Source organism: Camelus dromedarius, chromosome 4 (assembly GCF_036321535.1).
Source record: "Camelus dromedarius isolate mCamDro1 chromosome 4, mCamDro1.pat, whole genome shotgun sequence".
Taxonomy (NCBI): Eukaryota; Metazoa; Chordata; class Mammalia; order Artiodactyla; family Camelidae; genus Camelus; species Camelus dromedarius.
The window spans coordinates 55,135,133-55,162,058 of NC_087439.1; the positions used below are offsets into that span (position 1 = coordinate 55,135,133).

The 26,926-nt window shown below is 32.7% G+C and overlaps 1 protein-coding gene across 5 annotated transcripts in view; it reads right to left on the minus strand.

Annotated features, from left to right (window-relative positions):
- The window catches only part of NCKAP1 (NCK associated protein 1), an 83,918-nt gene that overhangs the window by 42,960 nt on the left and 14,032 nt on the right, over positions 1 to 26,926 (minus strand). For 3 of the 5 annotated variants that reach the window (XM_031451766.2, XM_031451767.2, XM_010991668.3), the window contains 9 exons: positions 26,339 to 26,449; positions 8,956 to 9,048; positions 8,708 to 8,764; positions 7,862 to 8,004; positions 7,688 to 7,778; positions 5,318 to 5,455; positions 4,450 to 4,498; positions 2,909 to 3,065; positions 343 to 399 (listed from right to left, as the gene is read on the minus strand). In XM_031451766.2, coding sequence (XP_031307626.1) covers positions 343 to 399; positions 2,909 to 3,065; positions 4,450 to 4,498; positions 5,318 to 5,455; positions 7,688 to 7,778; positions 7,862 to 8,004; positions 8,708 to 8,764; positions 8,956 to 9,048; positions 26,339 to 26,449 — 896 coding nt within the window. The remainder of the gene's footprint in view (positions 1 to 342; positions 400 to 2,908; positions 3,066 to 4,449; positions 4,499 to 5,317; positions 5,456 to 7,687; positions 7,779 to 7,861; positions 8,005 to 8,707; positions 8,765 to 8,955; positions 9,049 to 26,338; positions 26,450 to 26,926) is intronic. The other 2 variants (XM_064484966.1, XM_064484965.1) reach the window with 1 other exon arrangement.

Here is a 26,926-nt window from a genome sequence, read left to right on the forward strand (position 1 = left end):
CACCAATTTTCACAAAGTAGTACAAAAATCATCATAACTTGCAAAAATTGGCACCAGAGCATAGTGGCAATAAGAGACCTGAATGATACCAAAACAAAGTCATTGTATGGTATTCCTTAGCACATTTTTTTGAAACACTTCAAAAAATATTTAAAATCTGTCTGCACTTAATACCAAGGTTACTAGACAGAGAGGTTATAAATTTATTTCTTATTGATTGAAAGTCCCACACTTCTACTACCACTTCTTACACACCATTAATCTGCAATCACTTCAACAAAATAATGCTTTAAAAAAGGAATTCTTGGTTGAAACTACCACACATAAGTTAGAGCTACTTACGCATGTGACACAGCTGCCTCTTTGCATTCTCTTATGTCATTAATACGCTTATTATAGCTATGTGCAAAAAAAATATGGAACTATGTTAATCTTAATGTGGTCAATAACAGTAAAAACAAGTTAGTCAAATACTAGAAAGTCAACCAAAAATGACTTATCAACAAGAAAAACTGGTTCTCAAACTGGATACATATGGAAGAAGTCTACCCCCATCCTTTCCTAGCACCTTAAGTACCCAATCAAGTCTACCTAGAAAAATAAACCTCGTATTATATTAAAATCCAGTAATAAAATTAACATTCATAATGCAGATTTTAATTTTACTAAATATATTTCCTTAAGCCCCCAATAGAGACATTAAAATTATATTTCTGATATAATAACAGTGATTTCCAAAAATCGGAAGTGCTGACAAAGCTATTACTTCTGACTTTTTATGCTATCCCATAAGCATATAAAAAAACTTCTCAAAGGACATTTACTAAGTGATTAACATTAGTGACTATTTGGGTATAGGGGTTTTGTGGTGGAGAAAACTAGGGCAGGAAAGTATTTGACTACTTTAAATTATTTTAAGGGATAGAATTTTGGATGATATTTACTCACCATTTAAAAAATATATTTTTTCAAATTAAAAAACATTTAAATAAAAGAAACAGAACCCAATATCAAACAGTTTAAAGATGCCATCTGAAAAATAAATGCTAAAAATACATGTTAGTTTCCTGGCTCCTACACACAACTCAAAATTCCTAAAATGTTAAAGAAAAATTATCTTCCTGACAACCTCGCTAGAACCACTTACACCAAGAACTCCAACTTCTAAATTAAGTATGCCAAGATTTCTGTGTTCTTTAAGCAAATGTTCAAAATACACTAATTTTGTAATCATTGACTTGTATAAATAATGAGTTTTTATACTTACGGTCTGACTTGTAATTACTACAATAATTCACATTTTATATTGGATTGATCACTCACAATTTAGTAAAAAATTAAAACTTCTCGACTTTAAATACAGAGATTCTTAAATGGTAAATTTAACACTAAAAGTGTAACAAAAAGACAGTTGGCTTCATGATGCTATTACACTTACTTGTACCATACATAAAACACAGTCAATATACAGAGACTATCTAGTTCTAAATGTTTACATATTTTTAAATATGATTCCACAGAGAGGGTGTCAATATGCTAAAACATCACATAAGCTTCAGGATTTTCAACGTGAATCAATTAGGAAATGACAAAGCCCACAATGGCAGGATATTTCCAGGTACTCCACCATCTAAAATAAAAGGTGAACTAAGAGTTGAAAAATACAGACGGCACTGACCTGCATGAGAATGTCAGAGCCACTTATGGTGACAGAAATCGAAATAGTGATCACCTGAGAAAGGGCCAGGGGGAGGGAGACCAGGTGCGGTAGTACTGACGAGAAAGAGGCACAAGAGAATATTCTGGGATAATGGAAATATTCTGCATCTTAATCTAAGAGGTCACCAAAAGTATTCATATGCAAAGTTGTTGAGCTGTACACCTAAAATTTATGACTTTTTCTGTTAATAAATTTACCTCAATAAACTATTGGGGGGGTAAAAGGAAGATTTTATAAACCTCTCCAAGATACAGATACAGGAGATACAGGAGGTTATGGCTAATGCTCAGGAACTGGATTTTAATTTACACCCCAGGGTATTTCATACGCACATTAAAATTTGAAATGGTATACTGGCTTAAACTGTCAGTAACAGACATACCTTTATGTTTTAATAACTAACAGATTCTTTAAAATCTCAGTTTCATTTAGGACATTATTGAATTGAATATGAAATAAACATAGGTAAATTTCATTTCTACAAAGCTAATGAACCCAAGATAATTATTCAACACTTTCAGGTTCAGGGGATCCTAGGATATTTTATATGCTCCTAATTTCAAAATATTTCATAATTGCTACCAAGTCTTAGCTCAACTTTGTTTTTATTTCCTGGCTACAGAACCTTAAGTGGAAAGAAATGCAGACATTAAAAATTTCAAAGAAACAAATTTGAGAATTATTTGTGTTACAGGAAATCAATACAAATGAGTCACTTGGAATACTTTATTATAAGGAAACATGATTTCCTATATGCAGCAGTCTGACTTCTGTAATTGTTATAATTACTGTAATGAAGTATTTTTGATTGATTCATATACTTTTCCAAATGCACTACATTCTAAAATAGCACTTCTAAACATTTCACTCTTAAAATACATATTATGCTTTTAGTAATATTTATGTCTAAAACCATACTACAATATGTAAAGAGTACATATTTTCTTTCTCCTAGAATACAAGCTTTAAAAGGACAGAACACTAGATATTTTAATCTGTGAAGCTACCTATAAAAAATATAATTACTACCATATCAGGATGATTGTTAAAAACAACTTGGTGTGACTGTTAAGTCAGTACAGGCTTATCTTCTTGACTAGTATGATCCTTCTCTATCCCCAAAACTTCAATAGATATTACACTCACTACTCTTTTCCAAAAAAGACAAAATAATTGAAAATGTCATACCCTCGTATGTTTACAAATAAGTCTTCCGCAGCTTTGTGAATGTGGAAAACTTCATCCCGAAAGAGAGAGAGGCAAGAACTACTTTGAAGAGCTAGCTTCCAAAGGTTCAGTGCTGTTGTATCAGTATTTAGGATCCCATGGCACAAAATAAAGCCAACTTTAAACAAAAAGAAAAAAAATGTGAATGTAAAAGTATTCCAAAGTTAGGTTATTTGAGTTAAAGGGCAGCTTTTCAAAAATAAAGAAACATAAATACAATCACTAAATTGAGGCTTTTAAGCAACAAGTAATAACACATACATATATATATGCGTGTGTGTGTGTGTATGTATAAGATGGCAACAATATTTCTTTTTCAATAATAATTTTCTGTACTCTGCAAAACCAGTGCTTTGAACCTACACTGATGAAAAAAAAAAGTGTCACTTCTGGGTTGTAAAGGAAGTTATTTCAATCAATGAGTAAAAGATATTTTAAGCCAGAGATCAGAGGTTATTAATACATACATAATACAGTAATCATTACAGTTGTTACAGTAACTGAAAAATAAAGCTAATCTACTCTTCTAAATCACCAGAAGAAATGAAATAGCATCTTGCATTTTCATAGCAAATTATAGGTTTTACTAAATAAGTCCTTTGACATGTACTATCTCACATGATTATCTTGCAGAGTAGAAAGAATTGGGGGTATCCTTTTACAATTGAAGAAATGAAGGTTCAATGACTTGCCTGAAGTCATCTTAATGAAAGTATTAGAGCTAGACTTAGCCTCAAGGAGTTATACTTAAAGTCAACATTCTTCCAATATATTATGCTGCTCTCTATTATATGAATTCAATTATCTTTTACCTTTTGTTATCTAATTTGGAAATCCTACACAACTGTGTAATCCTATGTTTGTTGATATCTTCCTACATCAAGAACTATAAGAACTATTTAAAAAGCACAAACTGCTCAAAATTATTCCCCTCTGCCAGTGTGCCTGAGGGTGGTAGAAAAGAAATATCCTATGGCAATTCTCATTTCATATTCTGTGTGTCTATTTCTCTTAGTTTGTGGACTTCACAGGAGCACAAACTAGTAATTTCCTCCCTCATGCATCTAACATACTGCTAAACATGAGTTGTCTACTATATGTACTAAAGTAAATTAAAACCAAAAGACTTAATTGAATAAATACCAAAAAATGATTTAAAAAATTTAGTTTTGATGGCCATGTTATAATATAACAATATATTATGTAGACCTTGAGCCTTCGATTTAGTCTGGGTTCTTACTTTGTCTTTGTTACTTACTAGCTGTGTGTACTAAGCTTTAGATTCCTCATTTATATAACAGACCATCTCTCAGGAAAAAGGACAAAAAAAAAACCCCAAAAAACAAAAAACTACCCTAACAGGGTTAATATAAGGACTGAATGATATACATAGAAGGCTTACTTAGCACAGTGCTTGACACAGAAGTAATACATGTTACTTGTTATTTTTCTCTAAAAGTTAAACCTGAGAGGTAATCACAAAACTAACCAATTTTACTTACAGATAATCCATTTTTCCATGGCATCCAAGGAGAGATATTCACAAGGCATCTTAAAAAGAGAAAATATAAATTTGTGGTTTAAAGAAATTCTAAAAAAAAATATTCCATACTGAGTCAGTCTTCCTTCTCTTCCTCCTGAGAAGTCTGACTACTCAATTCTTGGTTCAAATATCACAACATATTTGAAAAGTTGGATAAAAGTTTTATAACCTATATTTACACTTGCAGTGCATAAAGGACAATGGAAGCTGTACCCTTTTCACATTTACACACCCTGACACTTCTCCTTAAGAAACATTGCTGCTAAATCATTTTCAATCTGGTAAATGACACCTTCCGAATTTCCCAAGGCTACTGCAGAGTTTGCAGTATTCTGAAGAATACCATTTTCAGTCAAATTAAAAAAGATTTATGTACCTGGATGCTCTCTGTCGTACCCATACCCAAATCAGTAATTATGTGTGTGTGTTGTCTACATAAATAACATCTATGTTCATATACACAGAGAAAAGACTGAAAAGAAATAGAACAGAATACAATAGCAATTCTCTCTAGTAGGAGAGATTTGGGGTGATTTTTGGTTTTTTTTTCTTTATAATTTTCTGAAACTTCCAAATTTTCTACCATAATAGAATATGGCAAATTTTCAACTTTAAAAGAAAATACTCATACTACTAATCATATTAACTTAGCATCAGAATCTAGAAATTAAAAAATTAAACAGTATGACAAATACTAAGCATTTTACAATAAACTTCACTGACAAGCTAATACTAATTAGAAAAAAGAACTGCAATAGAACTGCTTTATATATTTTTAAAAATCAACTTCACTATTTTCATTCAAAAAAGAAAATATAGAACCATACAGTGTCAGACTGTGCTGGGTTAAGCATTGTACTTGGTGCACTGATGAGACTCAGTAACTGGGCATTTCTCCACTGGTCAGCTGAAAGATTCCTTCGGGGATACACCATCTGAAGAGAAATCAGTGCATCTGAAAGAGACTAATTAAAACAGGGAAAAAGAAAGTTTAGGAATAGATTGGGTTTTTCTCCTTTTCCCATTTAAATTCCAGCTAGAACTGCTGTGTGTTTCTAATTATACCATCATAAAACAAGAGCCCTATAACAAATATGCTCCATATATCTGAGGTGGGTCCCAGTTACCCTCCTCTAGATTTTTTTTTTTTAAATTTCATGAAAGCTACATAGATTCAACATTCCTGAGTAGAAGCTTAGCTCAGGAAATCATCTTAAAAGTGAAACTGTTTGACAATCTTGAGATCTTTATTTCAAAAAGGATAAAGAGTCTAGTGCCATACTTTTGTGCATCACTTTCTACTCTAAAGCTCTCACTGAAAGAAAAAGACATTAAGGTTATATGACTGTTACTAGAGCTCAATGCTTCTTCTCATATTTCTTCAAAGATGCTTTCTAAAAATAATCCACTGTACTTTATCCTAATAAATTACTCAACTTTTATTTGCCATTTGGTCTACTAATTAAACCTTTATCATCAAAGTATTTACTTTTTAATCTCATCTGCTTCTTGCTTGTTTTTAACTATCCTTTGCTATTCACCTCTGCTTCTAAAAATTCTCTACAGAAAGTGATTCTTTAATCTGGCTGCACATAAACAGCCAGGGGAGTTTGTTCAGAAAAAAAGAATCCAGGGCTCTGCCTGAACCAGAATCTCTGGACGTAAAACCCAGGAAATCTGTTTTTATCACACTCCAAATGATTCCAAATAGCTTTTTAAAATTAAATTAATTTAACTTTTAACAAATCTTATCAAATACATGATGGTTTTTCTATCAAACTCTGAGATTAGAACACTGGAAAAATCAAGATTAGGAAATAACTAGTTTAATCCAAATGGACAATTCTCAAGTAGTTATTAATAGTCTGGTATATGCTAATGGCTATGAAGAGCTTAAACAGAGATCCAACAGCCTTTAAGAAAATTTTCATCACCTAAGTGGGAAAAGAACCAAATTTGAAGTGGCTAAATAAAAACAAGGCCATGCATGACTGGCAAAAGTTCATTCAGAGGAAAAAAATAGGAGAGGAGAGGGGAAGACATTTCTAGGCACGAAAAAGCACTATAAAAATCAGAGACACAGGTGACTATGATATACTCAGCACTTTGAGGAATTCTGACACTTCCATCTACAGTGCTGATTTTTAATTCAAAATTGATGTCCCAGCTTCTTTCAAAAATAAAGATTCAACTAACTCTAAGACATTAAACCTATATAAATTTGTGGGTATAATAGAATGCAAAGAAATTAAACTAAAAACGCATCTTTAGAATTTTCATGGGATTAAGAATAATGAAGAAAAATTCTTTGTGTGAACTGTAAAAAAAAAAAAAGAACAAAAAGCATTGATTCATACAAAATACTGTATTATTAAAAAGTCTTAACTCCCATATTCAAAAAGAACAATGGACCAAGATTCTAACATCCTAGGTTTTAGCTCTAGTTTTGCCACAATTGCTGCCAAACGGCTTACTTTTGTCATATCAGTTCTCTAGCCCTCAATCTCCTTATCTATAAATAATGAGGATACATGAGATACCTGTAAATTTCCCTGATGTGCTTAGGAATTAGCCCTCCTGCAAAGAAGCCATGATGGCAAAACTCTTTCAAACCAAGACCATTTCATTAAGAACTATTTTTTTTTAATATATCATAAAAGACAGACATTCCAAATTGTCACAAAACTCCTGCAATTTTTTCTCATTAAGAGGCTACATTATAATAACATACCTAAACTTTATCAAATACTATGTACCTAAATACTTTTTACAAAGTAACTCATTTAATCCTCAAAACTGCCACATGAGGTATCATTACTCCATTTTTACAGATAAGAAAACTGAGATATAGTTAAGTTGTTTAAGTAATTTGCCCAGTATCACACAATAATTGGCAGAGTTGGGATTAGAACCCAGGCAGTCTCATGTGAGAGTAGACACTCTCACATACAAAACTTCACTCCCTCTATATCCCATACTGAACCTTAAAATTATAATGGATTAATATATTTCTGAGTTTCTATTCACTATTCCAAATCTAATTAATGAGTTCTCTGGTTCACAATGAGATAAAACCATGCATAACTATTATTCACATCTCATTATAATTTTCTTTCCTAAAAGTAGTTTATCACCAACTATCCATCCTTAAACTAATTCATATGCTTATTAAAGCACAACTAAAAATCAGCTCTTACCTTGCTATGGGGCACAAATTCTTCCATCATCTTCTTTAAAGGATTTTCATAATCCACAATCATCTGACCAAGGCGTGGGTATTCTCGGTCACTTAAAATACACATATCAAATATCACTGAATTGTAAACCATCAAATTAACAATTTCACACAGATTTTTATATTACAGGTATACCTTGCTCCATGGGTCATTTCGTGAGCATAGTTGTATAATCCAATGATTGCCTTCCTTTCTTCAATTCGAGACAGCAGTATCATTAGTGTTGTGTAAGTTATAATCAAATCTAAGTAGTTCTTTGTTAAATCAAAGTTTACAGTCTAGGGAAAAAAACATTAAGTTCAACTCCTTCCTATTTCACAAACTTTTAAGCACATACACAAAAATCTTCATGGCAGCTACTGAAAGCTAATAATTTTCTATAGTTATTTATTTTATCCCCATTTCTGAAATTCTATCTAATTCCTTTCACCAAAAACATGTCTAAAATTTGGGTGTTAGATAATAGTTTTGTGTTTCTGACACAATTTTATGGATGACAAAGCGTTTGCGTTCACCCTATTCAAACTAACAGTTTAAATGGATAATCAAAACCAGAATAATAAAAAACACAGAAGCAAATCTCACTAAGCAAGAAAAAAGGAGTATTAAATAAGACATTTTTCACTTTGACTTCCTATATCTAGAAATTGTCTTACTAATAAAGGTTTTATTAAGTATGCCTTTTATAGAGAAAAATATTATTTGTGTAACCTTTTAAAATTGGGCCCATTAAAATAAAATACTAAAATAAACAACTATTTCCCAGTATGTATAAGATTTATATTCAACAACAATCAAATAAACAAGTGAAAGTAGAGAATACATTATAAAGCCTTACCTTAAAAAATACAAGCAAAATTAACAATGCTAAAATTTTATACACTAATCATATAAATTTTCTCTAAAGGAAAGCATGTGGTCCCCTTAGTTCTACTAGAAACAGACAGAAGAACTGAAAATTTTTCTGAAAATAATACTTACAATATCAAAGAAGACTTGGCAAACATCAATAGTATTCAGCAATTCACAAACATGGTCCTGAAAATAAAAGTTTAATTTTTTACCTATATAAATACTACTAAATTCAGAAAATATACACAAATAAGATGTATTTTAATTTTTTGTTCTAAAAGAATTCTAATTTTATTATCTACAAGTAACAAAGCAATTTATACAATTAACAGATATCAATCTCTGAAATGTTAAATTTTACGTATTAAAATATATACCTTAAATTCCATAACATCTACAAATGTGAAGTAATATAATGCCAGATTTTTCAGAATCTCTGATTTTTCTTTCTGTAGTTGTGCAAGCTGTTGCTGTAAAAACAAAATTAAAATTTATTATTTACTGAGAACAAAATTATTTAATTTTGCTACAAACTATCTTCTTTTAAGATTGCTACATAGAAGCACAAGCTTTTAGAACAGTATTTCTAGATGACTGAGGCTCTTTTAAAAAGTCAAAATACTCAAGACAGAAATTGCTAATAGTGATCAGCAACTGAGAGTGTGAGGCTATAATACGAATCAAAGCAGATTAGTACCAAACTGCACTACTATTAAGGAAAAGTGGAATACGTTAGGGAAAAAAAATTACCAAATGAACTCTTAAAAAAAACTAAAAACAACTTATGAGCATGATCACATTACTAGAAGTGGGAGAAAAGAAGGTGAAAAACATTATAACTTACACTACAAAAAATGATATGCTTTATAAATTTGGAACTTACCAAAAAGAACATCCAGGCAAAGCCACGTTACGCATGCAAAATAAAATGTAGATACAAACATAAAATACAGTAACGGTTCCCTGACCAGATCCACAAACACAATAACATATTAAAGAAAAGTAAAAACCACAACAAAAAAAGAAATGAGAAAGAAGCAAAACTAGAATTAAGACACTGGTAAACATATGAGAGGGAAATGTGAATACAAAAAACAATTATTATTCCAACCGTTATTAAATTTACAAAAGTCCTAAGTTTCCTTTTTTAAAACAACTATTAATACAATTTCTGAAAGAAACCAGCCATATTTAATGCCGTATATCATAAGTCTGCTAGAATTCCAAAAAAGACACCTAGGACCTTCATACTCTGTAGTCTAAAGAACAATAACATCCACATCATTTAGGAACTTGTTAGAAGAGCAGAATCTCAGGCCCACTTCAGACCTACCAAATCAGAATCTGCCTTTTAACAAGATACCCAGGTGGTATGAATGAATATTAAATGTCTGAGAATAATTTACCTAGAACATGAGAAAACTAGAAAATATGAGAAAGTGGTTCAAAATATCAAACCTGCTATCAAAGCTCATTCAGTTTTGAGGCTCTCAGACAGTTCTTACTTACAGTATTGGGAGAGAGGTGCCTCTACACATAATTGGACTGAACCATTATGGTAAGTCAGAACATTTATAATAGTGAACATAACATCAAGAGAAGATTTTAAAATAACGATTAAAAGACTATTTAAAACAGCAAGCACAGCATTCTGGTAGATTCAACTATTATAAAGTACTCTAAATACTGCAGTCCCTTAAGACATTTAAAAAAGTAAGTATGTCTAGGAAAAAAAGCATAAATGAAGTTATCTCATCACTTCCCCTCCATGCCAGGCAAATTTGAGTTATACACTTATAGAGATGTGTACAAATGTTCTAGTCTTATTTATAGGAGTAGCTGACTTTATTTTGAACAATATATGTTTCAAAACAATTCTATGTTTATACGCGCATTTTCAATCATTACCACTCACAACATCAAGGAGACACTGATTTAAAAATAATTCAGTTTCCTCAGATTATACTATCTTTACCTTGTTCAACAACATTAAACATTTATAATTGATGTCTTAATCTTTTTCCCTGTCTTTCAGTATTTTCAGTTTGAGTTTTGAACTCTAACAGATGAAAGCAAACTCATCATACAATATGATAAGGAGCAAAAGTATAATTTGGTTGCTACTGGGCTTAATTATTAATAGAACCTCCTTTCAATTTTAATGTCCTAGTTTGGATCAAAAAAATGACATAGTCACCATCTTAATATGGGCCTTAATGATCTTTTATATGAACTCTCATTTCACTTATTAAGAAGCTAATGCTTACAGAACTAAAAAATAAAAATCTTCCCAAAGTTACATAACTACTTTCTATGACAAAGCCAAGATTAGAAATTTCGTACCCATATTTCATAGAAAAGTGGTCTTTCTAGCATTCTATATGCCCCAAATCTTCCTTTTTAATAATAAAATCTCATTATGGTCTCAATTTCTCATTCAACTTTATTTTCCCCCAAAATTGTATGTAACTAGCCTCTATAAGTGGCTAAAACAAATTTACTGAATTCAAAATACTCAAGTTTTTAAGGCTCTATATAATTTGGCCCTAATTTACCTTTCCAATCTAAATTTCCCCTACATCCATTTATGCACTATACACAGTAGCCAAAACAAACTATTCACTATTTTCTATATACATCCCCTGTTTTCTTCAGTTTCCTCTATTGGGATGTCCAAATTTCACTGCTCATGTAACAAGTCCAAATCTTACTAAACTACTCAGCTTAAAATGTTAACCCCATTTTCAAGAAACTATCCCTGATAACTTCTTCCTTCAATGCAAATAACATCTCCCTCCTCTAAATGTATATAATTTCTAATAGTATCACTTAATACTTTATATCCGCTATCTCCAACACTATAAAATAGTGTACCAAACTCGATGTTTTAATCTCCATAGCCTATATCATATAGCTCTGCACATAAAGACGTATCCAATATAAATATCTATCAGATGAGTGACTATGACAAATATAAAAGATTTTTATACGTCAGGTGACATGTTTTAGTAGATGACACTGGAGAGCCCATCTCTCATTGTGAAATCACGGCTAAATGACTTAACCTCAGAGCCTAATACCCTCATTATCAAGTGGGAGCTGATGTGGATAGTTTAGCCAAGATAATGTACATGAGAACATTTTAAAGTGCCTGGAAGAGAGAAGCTGCTCATTAAATATTAGGTGAATAACAGAAGACACTCACAGACCACTTCCTCAAAATAAGCAAAATTAAAGCTATTTTAAATAATCTTAACACTACCCATAGTACTTCAAGTAAGAGCTAATATTAACTGAGCATGCTCTTTGCCAGGCATTGTTCCAAATATTCTACAAGTATTTCATACAATCCTCTCAAAATCTCTACAGATAGTTATGATTATGTTCCCTATTTAATAAAAATAAATTTCATAAAGCTCTGCATGAAAGAGTTCAACTATAACAAAAAAGAATAGAAGTGCCTACAACTCTTGGGCTTCAACTGCAAAAAATGCTACATTTTAGTTTTAAAGTGAAAGAGAACAGACACTACCAAAAAGAAACCTTAGGTTCAACATTCAGACCAAGTTTTTTTTTCCCCTCTATCATCTCATTGTTTTATAGTAAATTAAAGGTAGAAAATGGTTTAAGAATATAAATCAGTAATAGACTGTTTGATGTTACAGAGCAAAACATTAGAAAAGTTCATTTTGAGAAGAAATGATTTTATTTGCTACCACTTTAAAAGCATATCATGGGTACATGGGTTAACAGTATTAGGAAAATATTTGTACAATGCTTTCATTAAATTTCTAACTATGGATTATTACTCTTACCATTTAAGTACAATGTGTAAAAACAAAATGAACAGGATAAACAGCCACGTAAATCACAAAATAAGATCCTAACTCTGCACTGAAAAATCTTGGTAATGAGTCTTTATAAAATAAAGAAGCATTTTCCACACAAAAAATAAGTAAGTAACACTGAAACTTAGTACTTACTAGTTTTCATTCTTTCAAAGAAAAAGTACTGGCAAATTACAATAAGGAACCAATGACTAAGAGCTAACTCATGGATTTTTCAACATAAAGGAAAGTGACTATAGTCCTTTATTCACCATTTCAATTATTTCATTTATTCTTTCATCATCAAAGCTGTTTATGCATAATAAATTATTTTTCTTGATTTAAACTATGCTAGTACTTTGCTCCTCTTAAAACATCACCAAGTACAGACGTTTGATTCAGGAAAAGCTTTGTTCAAAATTTCTTACTATAATATTCCAAACCAGGCTTTTTAAAATAAAAGTCCTGAGAGGCTATTTGCGTAAACCTCTTTTAAAAGGAACTGTCTGACCACCACCGTAGTCATCAACTCTTAAGTGGATACTATAGTCTAGTAATCTCCTAACTGGTCTCTGTACTTCTGCTCTTGCCTCTTCAGTCTTCATATAGCAGCAGGAGAGTGGACATTTTAAGGTAACACACTACTTGAAAAGGCAACTCCAATCAGAAGATGTTAACACTAGGTGAAGACTGTATGTGAACTCTCTGCATTATTTTTACAATTTTCTTTGAGTCTAACACTGTTTCAAAATTAAGAGTTTTTTTTTTTTTTTTAATTCCAACAGTTTCCCATCACACTTGAAACACAAAGTCCTTACCAATGCCTCAGAGTACAATCTAAATAGGACCCCTGCCTGTCTGCATGACTTCATCTCCCTTCATGTTCCTCCAACCTCTCTCAGTAGTTGTCATGGTGGTCTGCCTGCTGTGTTCATCAAATAAATTCACCACAGTTGGTCCCACCTCAGAGCCTTTGCCCTTGCTCTTTCTCATGTCTGGGATGGCTCTTCTCCAATTCTTCACATAGCTCAATCCTTCAATTCACTTCTCTTCAGTGAAGCCACTGTTGAGCGCTTACATAAAATAGTCTCCTCACTCATGTTACTCTCTAACTCCTTATCCTGCTTTCTATTTCTTCCTACCACTTACCTCCAAATGAAAGTACATATTTACTCACTTTAGTTGTTTGCTGTCTAACATTCCAACTTGAATTAAAATTCCATGGAGGTAAGGAGATTTGTATTATTTCATGCTATATCTACAGAATCTAGAAAACTAGCATACAATGGATGTATATAAATGAATAAATAAATGATCCTCAGGTTTCTCAGCATAAAAATCATGGAATCAATGTTTAAGTTGCACTGTTAATTATAAATGAATGTAATTATCAGGTATCAATTCATGTCTCAAGTGAGTTTATGTATCCTAACAGAGTGGTGATTTAATCCCTTGAATAAATCCCTAAAGTTGGGCAAAATATTTCATTATGTCCTTACAGGACAGTAAAGTGTAAAAAAAGAAAATGAGAAACATCTAAAGAGAATGACATTCATATCAAATATAAACAGATTTCCTAAGATTACATGAAAATCCAAATTAACACAAGGATTAGTCATTTTAAAAAGAGTTCATGGGATTTTGTCAGACTTTCCTTTTGTCATATACAAATTATTCTATTGGCATTCAGTATTTCAGATACACATTTTTCTGAGCCAACGGTAGTAAATAAATTTTAGGGAAAGTTATCCTAACACTTGCCTAATAAATAGGTATAACTGAGTATTTAAGATTTCCTACTACACTCAATCCTCATAACTATTTTTCAAGGTTCATTTTTAAAACTGTGGTAAAATACAACAAAATCTACCATTTTAATGATATTTTATCTATAAGCATGCAGTTCACACTTAATAAGTATATTTACACTGCAGTGCACCCATCACCTCCATCTATTCCCAGAATTTTTTTCATCTTTCCAATCAAGGTATATTCTTATCTTCATTTTCTAGATACTGAAATAGACTAGAAAAGGGTAAGATGCTAATCCAAGTCAATCAGATTTCAAAGTTCAAAACATCTCTTCAATATACTTCAAAATTCAAGTTGCCACACAATGACACAGAAGGAGTACAGGGATAAGCAAAGCTAAACGTATTTTCTTTTCAGAAAATACTCGTATTTAATTGTAGTTTCATCAACCTCACAGATCTAAACTTCTAAGAACTCCTCTAATTCAACCACTTCATTTTATATATTAAAGCATTTTTTCCCAAGTTTACATTGCTGTCATCTGTTTAAATTAATTCTGAAAGCAAAGGGTTTCTGTATTCTAAAGAACAGAAAGGCAAAAAAAAAAAAAAAAATTAAAGGTTGTATCCATGCCTCTTTATTTTTCCTCTCATCAAGAGTTGTAGTCTATTTTACCACTCTTAAAATCTCAGCTGGCCTTGGGACTTGTTTAACCAACAGAAAGCAGCAGAAATGATACTCTTTACTTACAAGACCTTATAGCTTCATATTTTGTTCTTTTTTTGGAACATGCCCTAAAGTGTCATGTGTGAGGAAGCTTGAGATGTCATAGCCCATGAAGAGGTTCAATATCCAGCTACACCAGCTGGCTCCATGCCCTAGCCACCTACCAGATGAATGCAGTTATGACCTAAGGCTGGTGAGACCAGCAGAGGAAGTGCCCAGTCAACCTTACAATAAAAAGTAAGTTGTTGTTTTAAGCCCACTAAGATTTGGGGTGGTCTGTTATGCAGCACTAGGTAGCTGAAGCAAAGATTAATATAAAGCTCAATAAAATACATTAAAACAATCTCTATTTCACCACCTGCGTACATTAACTTGCACCAGGAAAATCTTTGGAAGTTTAAGATTTCTGGTCGCAAGATGGTCAAATTAATGCAAACTGATGAGACTAATTTCATCATTAGTACTAGAAAAGCACTAATTATGTCCCAGTACAGTGTGGTCGGTTAGGTGTAATATCTTTGTATAAATGTGTTAATGATAATATAATTTACCTCATATAATGGCACCATTTTCCATTATGAATGAAAATGTAAATGAAGTTAGTCCCTTTACATTCAATTTTAATAATTTATTAAAAAGCCTTTTTAATATATAATATATAATTAGCTTGCTTTCACAACCTGGGTACAGAGAAATAAGTCAGGCTTTCTTTACTGATTAGATGTCGTAACTGTAATCGATAGTTATACTGAGCTACTTAACATCAAAAGTGGCCTCAGGTGCTATTGATCTGTGCACGATAACATGCCAACAATAAGTAGTCCTTGCCAGCTATACTTTTTACTCTTTAAAGTTTCTCTTCCTATCAATTATCATTTGCTCCTGATGAGAGTACCCTTTAATGTACAATGTGTTAGAAAACATACATGTTATAGCTTTGCCTAAGTAAACTCAACAAGCTTGGGCACAATGAGACCAAAAAGCTTATTTCTAAATACATTTCATTTTTTCTAAACTATCATTTCGGGTTGCCAAAAATCATTTATTTTTCACAGCTTTACTGATGTACAATTTACATGTCATAAAATTCAACCACCGTAAGCAAACAATTAAATAATTTTAGTAAATTTATAGAGTTGTGCAACCATCAACCCTACCCAGTTTTAGAACATTTCCATTATCTCAAAAAGTTCCCTTGTGCCTATTTATAGTTAATCCCATTCTTACTCTCAGCCCTAATAATTACTGACCTGCTTTATGCCTCAATAAATTTGCTTTTTCTAGACATTCCCTATAAAATGAAATCATATAACATGAAAGCTTTCTACATCTGGCTTCTTTAATTTAGCCTAATAATTCTGGAGTTCGTCCATGCTTTTAACATGTATTGGTAGTTTGTTTCTTTTAATTGCTGTATAGTATTTTATTAAATGGACATACCAATTTAGGATTCTTCAGTTTATGGGCATTTGAATTATTTCCATGTCTAAGCTATTATGAACAATGAATGTTGCTATGAACATATCTCTATGTGGACATGTACTTCCATCTTTGTTGGAAAGATTTCTAGGATTGGAATTGTTTCCTGCCTGTTCTCAGAGGCATGTGATATGAAAAGTAACCTCTAGATAAAAGACAAGTAACTGTAATAATATATTATATAGTCAACAAATATCTCAACCTGATATTACATTATCAGACACTAGGGGGAGGGTATAGCTCAAGTGGTAGAGCACATGCTTAGCATGCACGAGGTCCCAGGTTCAATCCCCAGTACCTCCTCCAAAAAATAAATAAATAAGTAAAACTAATTATCTCCCCAACCAAAAAAAAAAAAAAAAGAAAAAAAAAGAAATTTATATTATCAGACACTGAGAGAAGCTGGCGATAAAAGTATGAATAAAATGCTGACCCTGCCCCTAAATGAGCATACAGTCTAGTGAGGAGTGTACAGGTATATATACAGGTAACTCTCACTTTTTTTAGTTCAATATCCAGTTTTAGAATCTGCTTACATCACAACTAACTTCTAGGTGGCAAGGTTCAAAGATGGTGAAAAACTATAATGTTTAATTCTCACCCTCCCTTCAAGACAAAGACCCTCACCAATTGGTAATAACACGAAAGAAGTTTAAACACACACACACAAAGTATGAGAAAGATCACAAACAAGAAAGGTCAGAGCTTTTAGGAGTGGTGAAGATGATGAGCAAGATGGGGAAATTTAAAGGAGGGCCTAACACTGAGAAGGCACCCAGGGATTATTTTTGTTACTTGATTACATACTGACAGAGAATGGTGGCTAATACTAAACTGCCTCAATCAGCAGGCCTATAAAGAGGAATAAAGTTTATGCTTAAGCTGTCTTGGCTTCCTTCTGGCTTTCCTGGGCATCTGTTGTTCTTTGGAGATTTGGAGACAAGGTGAAGTGGCATCAATGGGAGAATAAATTCCATTTGATATCTCTAATATCTTCTTAATACCCTACCTTTGTCAATTCTATGAACGCAGAGGGACCTCCTATCCATTCACCCTACTATCTTTTTATTGTCACTCACCCTCTCATGTTACTTCCTTTTTTATCCATCCTAAGATTAACTGGCCCATTATTATATTACTCCCTTGGCCCTCTTTCCCGCTATCACAATTGCCTGATAAAACCCACAACAGGAGAAAGCCTGTACTATGCTGACTCCATCTCAACCTGAATTCATGACCATTAACCAAAACTGAGTAGCAACATTATGCCATTTTCACCAATTCACCCTCCCACTCTCTACAGTGATTATTCTCCTCCTTCTCTCTCTCAATAATTCCTCTTTAACATGATTCTCAGCTTGATACTAGCATGAGACCTAGACTTATACCGATAATTGACTACTCAACATCTCCACTCAGACTTCTAATAGGTCTCTCAAACTTAACGTATCTAATATTGAGTTACGGAGTGCTATTCCTTTCTATACTCCTACCCTAAACCTGTTCCTCTTGCTTCTTCACCCCAGTAAAGCTTGGTATTTGTTCAATCCAAAAACCCCGGGGTCTTAAATTTCTCATTGTCTATTACACCCCATACTCAATGCATCAGCAAATACTGTAGGCTCTGTCTTCAAAATAATCCAGAATCTCAACATTTCTCACCTCTACCACACTAGTCCAAACCACTATCAGCTCTCCTTTCAATGACTGCAGATTTCCTAATCAGTTTTCCTGTTATTACCTCTGTTCCCCTCCAGACTATTCCTCAATCCAGCAGTGATCACAGGTGTATCACTTCATTCCTCTACTGCTCATCTCCAATAACATCTCAGCTCACTCAGAGTAATTAGCCAAAGTCCTTACTATGTCCTAGAAAGCCCAATATGATCACTCACTCTGTCCTCATCTTCTACTACTATCTCCCTGCCCCCTTCCCCAATCACTCTGGTACACTCATAACGGGCTACTTCCTGTTCGCTGAACAAGCCAGGCAAGCTCCCACCTGAGCCTTTGCTGCTGCTGCTCCTTCAGCACAGAAGGCGACCCAGCTCACCTCACTCCTTCCTATCTTTAAATCTCTGCCCTATTGCCTCTTCCTCAGGAAGGCTTTCCCTGGGTCAAGTAAATTAGCATCTCCTCAATATTACTCTTTGTTCTTTTTAGAACTCATCTCTCCTTGGTATTATGTTCCTATTCTTTTTTTTCTTTTTTTTTTTTTTTTAGTTTATCTCTGTCCAGCAGAATGTAAGTTCTACTAGAGCAGTGACTTGACTTACTTACTGCTGAGTTCCCTCTCCCAGAACAGAACTTGACTAACAGAAGGAACTTAGTAAATGTTTTAAATAAGTAAGTGAATGATAAGTAGAGAGGACTATGGGAACACATACAAGAAGTACTTAATCTAATTTGAAAGAGTTAGAAAAAGCTTCTCTGTAATGGTGACATCTAAGGATAGACCTGAAAGACAAGTAGAAGTTAGCCAAGTGAAAGATTAAAGAAAGATTGTTCCAAATAGCCAAAACAGCATGAACAAAATCAGAGGCAAGAGAAAGCACAGCCATTTATTTGTGACATGAAAGTGTATACTCTCCCAAAATTAAATACTCCTTAAAAAAAATAAAGCAATTAAACCTATTTCTCCATTTTTTATATTCTATCCTACACCAGACAATGAGGACTAACACTATCCTATATATTCTTGGCCAAAGATCACTGGTGTACATATTTAAAACATTTTTAGCCAAATGAGTGCTAGGAAGAACAACAGAAATAAATGTTTTGCAACATCTGTTATTTACTCCATTATAGTTATTTCCCTGTCTTTTATTTTGGAACTTGGCAAATAACTTTTGATTTGACAAGAGGTAAGACCAGATTGGCCATGGAAAACATTAAAGGTCCTCAAAGGATACCAGGTTAAAAATGGCTAAATGCCCCTTCAAAGAAATAATCAAGAAAACAAAAACGAAAGTTGAACAGGTGATTAGGTATTGGTAAAAACATCCTTTGCTATTATGAAAGGAAATCATAATCACCACTGCAGACAAAGTGACTGGTTAACAACTGTTTGAAAGACGGCTGAAAAACTATCACTAGAGGCAAGACATAATGTTAGGAAATCTGAAGAAAATGGAAAAATTATTGCAAATGGCAGGAATGTATCTCCTTGGGGGCTATATGAAACCCCAGTATAATGTTCACTGGCCACCTCATTTGCAGAAAAACCAGAAGCATCCTTGAGCTGAAGAGGCTATAATTGTAGTTTTGTATGATTAGAACATATAGCGCACAAGATTCACAAAATAATGTGATTTTAAAACAGATGTGTTTTGGGATAAGAACGACCCCTGGGAGTATCACAAAAGCTGAAAAATACATACACAAACTCTGTACACAATATCAGGGGATTCCCAAACTCAGTGTGAAAGCTCAGGTGAAAACCATTACACTCAGGACAATAAAGAGTAGTATGTCCCAGGACGAAAGCTATGCAGCAGGCTTATACAAACCGTCCAGAGGGAGGTTAGAAGGCCGACGGTTATAGGAAAGTGGGCTCCAGAAAAAAAGGAAAGCTTATAAAAAGGTGGTATGATTATTAGACTCAATAAATTTTATAATTCTATAAGGCCCATAACTAATTTGAGAAAGTCATAATATCACTAATCTATGTAACAAGTTTAACTGAACTAATTCTGGAAGAGAGAATCCATTTCACTTTAATGATAATTATATTACACATATAACCATATATAAATATATATAATATAGTATGTTATATTACATTATTTGGAGTTACAATAAAGTCCAAAGTGTGATAATGGAGTGAAGCCATGCAAACCGAACACTAAGATCCTTATTGGTTTTTAATTTTTAGTATCAGCATATATTTCAATCTCAGAACATTTTATGATTACAGAACCAAAGGAAAGCATTAACAATTCTGACAAAATTAAAGTATAAATGACTAAGGGTAAGGGTATAAATATAGAGAACTAAATTACTTAAAGTTTAAAAAGTAAACAATGATCTAAAAATATTAACAAAAAAACTATCAAATTATCAGGAAGAGGGGAGAAGGTAAATGAGGGGCAGGAAACTTAAAAAGCTAAATTCTTCTATTTTGTAGCAAAGAATTAATAGATCTTGTCTAAAATTGGCAAATGAATATATAAAAGAATAAGCATATTCCTTATAGTTCTGGAGGTAACCTCCAGATATACTAAAAGCAGAAGTTCCCCCTGAGAAATACAAGCAGGGTGGGAAAGAGTGTGGTAGGATTACATGTACTTGCTTGTCATCCTAAATTCTTCTAAGAGATATTCACTGAATGTTAATGATACTTTTTAAAAAGAATACTGACACGTCAGTTCTCATTGTATTAAAATTCTTTGAATTCTGGCAAAGTTTAATTGGTCAAAACCAAATATTTCCTTAGGTTTCCATTAAGATTTTATATACACACAGAGATTTCTCCAAAAAACGGTATCATCAAAACTCTGTTACATTATTTTACTTAAGATGATTCCTTTTAAAATCAAAGTATTATTTGCTGCCCTACTATATCCTAGTCAACAGAGATTTAGATGGGTGCATGGTCCAGGAAAACGAGATGTGAGGTAGTACAAAGAAAGAGATTACTTTTGTTTTGTTCTGTTTCCCCTAGAGGAGGCTGGGGAAAGGGAGGAGAGGAATAGTAAGAGGAGAGCTAGGGTGGCATGAAAAGCAGTGTCTGCATTATCACAGCATTTGTCCCAGCAGGACAGATCTGAAAGGGTAAATTCAAAAGATATTACAGACAGTATCAAAACTGACAAGCCCTCAATGACCAGTTTGATGTTGTATAAAAGTTAAAGGGGTTTCTAAGGGTTCTGGTTTAGGTAACCAAGTGAATGGTGATGGCTTAAAGCAGAGAACACAGAACAGAAACAAAGTGGAGGATCATCATGTGTTCAGCATTGGATACAAAGTTTGCTATTTAGCTTGTGAAGCTGTTCAAAGAGTAGCTGTAGCTGTAGCTGTAGACAGTATACTAGACAGGATAGTATCCAGTATATTACTTAGCTGATAGTATATTACTTAGTTGATGCCATGGGAGTAAAATGTTTTCATACAGATTAGATACACTGTGGAGCATGAAAAGAAAGGTCATTAAAAAATACCCACATTTAAACTGCTGCTAAAAGAAAAGCCAGTGAAGTAGACCAAAAGCCAGAGAGGTAATATAAATAACAGCTTCCATTTTACAAAAGCAATTTGTTACACAAATCTGCTAAGCGCTTTAGGAGACATTAAACTGTTCCTTGATACTGGTAATATCACCATTTTAGAGATAAAAACAGAGAGACGTTAAGATGTTAAATGATTTGCCCAGAATTATTCAGCTGATAAGTGGAAAGGCCAAAACTCAAATTCCAGTTTGTTGTCCATCCTCTTAACCAGTATACTACCATCATGATGAAAGCCATGACCAGATAAGGAATGCCTGTGTAGAGACTAACCAGGAATGAATAAGTTTCCTTACCCTTCCCTTCTAACTCCTGACTAAACCACAGTGCATGTATCATGAGCCTCCCCATCCCCATCCCCAAAATCACCAACCCAACCTCAGAACACATTCATGTTTTTAAGTTGGGACTCTTACTCTTTTTCAGGTTACTTTCAGTAATTTCATTAATGAGATGTATTAGTACAGCCCTACTAAAAATAAAAAGTACAGTTATTTTTTTAGCTAATAACATAATGAAGTTTAAAAAAAAGTGTTGGTAAGTTTGGATCCTGACATAATCTAAGATCACACTTGAATAAATGAAAGCTAGCTAAGTTAAAGCCTATCAATTAGGTTAATTCACTCATCAAACATTTATTTAGTGCCTCTTATGAGCCAAGCATTAGGGATAATAAAATGGTGTCTAAAAACAGACTCTAATGCTGTGTCTCTGGAAAAACTTTACTGCCAATTATGACACTTTTAGAGTTACTTTGTCTTGCTTTGAGTAACCTTATAAGCTACTTGAATGAAAAATATAACTTATTACTTAGTATCTTATAATACTGTGCTCCTTGAAAGAGGAAATAAATACTATCAATAACATAAAATATTCCTCTAAGTTTGAAAGCTTATTTTGTGATTATTTCAATAATGGCTGTACTTAAATCTAGAATCTCTATATTATTATTGTGGCACTCTACTCACTAACAATATCTTCATTCTTAGGGAGTTAAGATCTAATTTAACATATATAAGACAGTAATTTACATCATTTCCCTCTTAATTTGGGACTCAAATCCAAAATTTTATACTAAAATGTATAATAAATAGGAAAATCTCATAATGACACTTTGTGTCAGATACTTTTACTATTTTAAAAAACACAAACTAGCTTTTAGATGCAAATACAACATAGGAAGAAGGGGTAATTAAGTTTAAAAAATTTTAGAAAAAAAATTCTTGAAGAAAAATTCTAACATACACCTGAACATTAGCTTTTAGAATTTCTTGGGCAAAACAATTTTTACCTGTTAATAAAATAAGGAGTTTTCTATTATTTTCTTCATCCAGGGAAATAACAGATTTCCCTCTATATGCTCATAAGAAACCTATGGGAAACAAACCATAAATCCATTTGACAGTTACAATTTCAAAATAATGGAAGATATAATGTTGTAGACAAATAATCTCTTAGCTCAGAAATGTCTTCCTTAATCTAAATTAAATAAGAAAATCTATAAACTTTATTAAAATATATAGCCTAGCACATGTTAGACACTAGACAAGTGCCTGCTATAATTATAAAACTGGATGGCTTTTATTCATTTCAGCTTTACTTCATCAACCTGCTTTGAAGCATATAAGGCAGGCATTTAGTTCAACACAAGGACTACCCGCCTCCCCCCAGAAGTCCATTCCTTGATACAGACTTTCCTTAAGTCCAGAATTGCAGGGAAAGTTTATAACTGTCACAAAGGGACCTAAGCAAGACAATAAAAGTGACTCAATAGAGTCCAACACCATCAGTGTTGAAACCATATTAAGAACCAATCTTGCTATAAGCTGGCAGTGCCCTCCTTTGTTGTGTACCAGATATCTATGTGCTCCCTGGATAGCAGCACTGGATTTAAAAGTATAGGAGCTGGAGGAGAAGCAGTTACCAAAGAAGCAATAAAAATCAAAAATTTTTTTGGCTACAAAATAAGATTAGCCTTTTTTTTTTTTACATAAGGGTCTATTTTAGAACCTTGAAAACAAAAATTTTCCTGCATTTTTTCACTGAAACATCTCTTTTTTGTGACTGCCTTTCCTAAAACTGGGGACAAGTGGTGCTTATATGACATATATCAAAAAAGAAATAGTGCTAACCAGTAATTCTCTCTGATCCCTGATATAAAGTAAGCATAGCACATATTTATACAATGGACCAAAGACCAAGACTAAGAAGGAAAAAAGCCAACTGTGATATCAATACCATTTCTTCAGCGCACTTAGTAGCCAGAAATCTGCAAGCTCCTTCCTATCAGTACCAGACGCTGTCATTCTCTGTCCGTAAACGTCTAACTACTTTTTCTAGAGTTAAAAAAAATATTAAAACTAAACTCCTTATTTCTCATTTCCTAACCCAAGCTGGCTAGGAACTTCTCACAAGGATTTTAACAGGCCCAGATCAAAACTATGGTCATAAAACTTCACAAATACTCAATACACAGTACTTCAGCAGATAAAAACAACAGAATAGCATTACACAGAACTGTAAAAGCCATATGACAAACTCATACTTTGCAAACAAGAACAACCAGAGTAAATTCTACAAGTAGTCATAACATTCAACAACACTGTACAATTGATTTCATAGGTTAAACACAATTATCACATGATCCAACAATTCCACTCCTAGGTATATATATCTAAGAGGAAAAAAAAATATACGTCCATATAACTTTTACAGAAATACTTACAGCAGCATTATTCATAATAGTCAAAAAACAGAAACAACTCATGCATCCATCAACTGATGTGATACAGCCACACAATGGAGTATTTTTTGGCAATAAAAAGAAATGATATACTGATACATGCTACAACGTGGATAAACCTTGGAAACATTACACTAAGAGAAAAAAAGCTAGTCAAAAAAGACATGTTATTTGACTCTATTTATATAAAATCTCCAGAATAGACATGCATACGGAAGTAGACTGGGGTTTGCTGAAGGATGTGGAGGGTAGGGCTTGGGAGGAGTGACTGCTCACGGGTCTGAGGTTTCCTTCTGGGATGATGAAAATGTTCTAAAACTGACTGTGGTATTGGATACAGAGCTCTGTGGATATCCTAAAAACCACTGAATTGTACAATTTAAATGGGTGAACTGTATGCTATGTGAATCATATCTCAATAAAGCTGTTATTTAAAACATCAATTTGTGCTGCAAAAGTTGAAAAGATAAGCAAAACTATTTTTTAAAAAACCAAAAAACATTATTGTAAACAGTTTGCCTAGCAAATCAAGAACAAAGATTCCTGATGTATTCTTTAACAAAAAACGTTACTGTTATGAAATAGTGAATACATATTTAATCAGATCTTGCTAATTTTCTAAGAAAAGACCTCATATCCAGGAACAATGCTTACTCTCACACAGAAATTTACATATGTATACACATAAATTAAACTTAAAAGACTCTCTGCAGAGCGCATGTTCACAGACATTTTATGAGCCATGAGAAGAGAAGCGTACATGAAATTAAATGTAAGACAGATTTTCATTACAAAAATCTCTTTCATTCAGAGTATATAATCTCTCAGATGAGTTAGCTAATTAATGTCAATAACTAAAAAAGAGTTCTCCACACAAATAATAGTGTTCTTAAAATGTGTGTGCTTTGAATCATCCATTTGTAATCAGGAACTAATTGTGTAACCTTAATGTAACAATTATAAAACACAATCTTCTGTGAAACAAAGAAAGCTCTCTATTGAACTATATGCACAAAAAACATAAAACTTTTTTTTGATTAATTCTTAAAAAAGCACTTCACCAGACTTAATTCTGACTGGTATTTTCCCTCTACGTTAAAATATTTTTAAGTAAAAATATCAACAGGCTACATACAAATCTTCAATGAACATATACATAATTTGAGGAAACCAAAAGATGACAAAATATTTTTTAAGCAGAACCTCTTAAAAGTAGGGAAATCATATGTAAGAAGAAACTTCTAGACTAAGTTTATACATTAAGAAAAAGAGATAGCAAGGACTGTAACACGAGACTATCAAAGAAAAAAAGGAAAGAGAGAAGATATGCAGAAAGATTCCAAGTCAACAGAATTTATATGAAAAGGCCACGGTAATGTGAAAAATAACTCTAATTTAATTTTCTAATATTAGTTATTCATAGCAGTTATTATAAAAAAATTTACCAAAAGATATGTGAATATAGTGGGAAGCCTCTAAATGTCATTATATTTCAAAACAGTACTATGAAAAAGTATCCCATTAGAGAAAATATGGGATAATAAAGATCCTAACACCATGACCCTGTTATGTTACTTAATTTTCAAAAATGTTTTCTTTAATTATAAAAAAACTAGAGAAATATATTTTAAAGCTAAATATAGATAATTACTAAAAACAATACAAGCTCTATGAAGACATTTAACTAACTTCAAGACAAAGTTATTAAGTCTATGACTGTAAGAAAAATCTCTCAACTAGTCATGCAAGTATTTGGATATATACATATCTATTACCTCACTATTTGTTGCAACTTGAAAGGGAGTATGTGTATAAAAGAAATTAAGATTCTATGTTTTCTATAATAAAATGGCAATGTAATCGAGTCATCCCCCCACCGAAGTTTCAGAGATAAGGGCTCTAAAATACAAATAATTAGATAAGTAAAAGCTACTTCAAGCATTATACTGACCATTACTTTCACTACAGATGACTAAAATCAAGTAATACAGAAGTTTAAACAACTTACATTGTTGTTGCGAGTTTCTACTGCAGGGAATTTTCTGACTATGAATTTCACAGCTGATTCCAGGTTTTTGTCAATAAGGTAGGATGGTTTTGCCTTGGGGTCTCCACAAGCCTATAAAACAACAGCAATAAAAAAAAAAGTGAAATGCATCCTTCTTCTATAACCAAGGAATAATAGCAAATCTGTAATCAGAAATCAGAGAGATATTTGTTTTTGGTGAGCAGGTGATAAAATGAATAGGCAAAGTGCAGGGATTGTCACAGCTGAAATATGCAATGGGAGACAGTACAGAGATGTTCTTCTACTGAAAAAAATGCATGGAAAGTTTCAAAGCAGTTAGCGCAGAACAGCAGTGAAGGAAAAAGCTCAAACCTAAAAAAAAAAGAAAAAGAAAAAAAAATTCTTGGTTTGAGGTAGGATTGTATTCATCTGAAGCTAATAAAATTTTATAAAATTAAATATTCAGTAGAGTACTGGAAATGTTTCTTTCTATGTGTCATATAATAAAAACTTGTGTTTAAATGTCTTTTCCAAAATGCTTTCCTCATTCACTTTAAACATTTTAATACAAGAGCCCTAGTTCAAAAG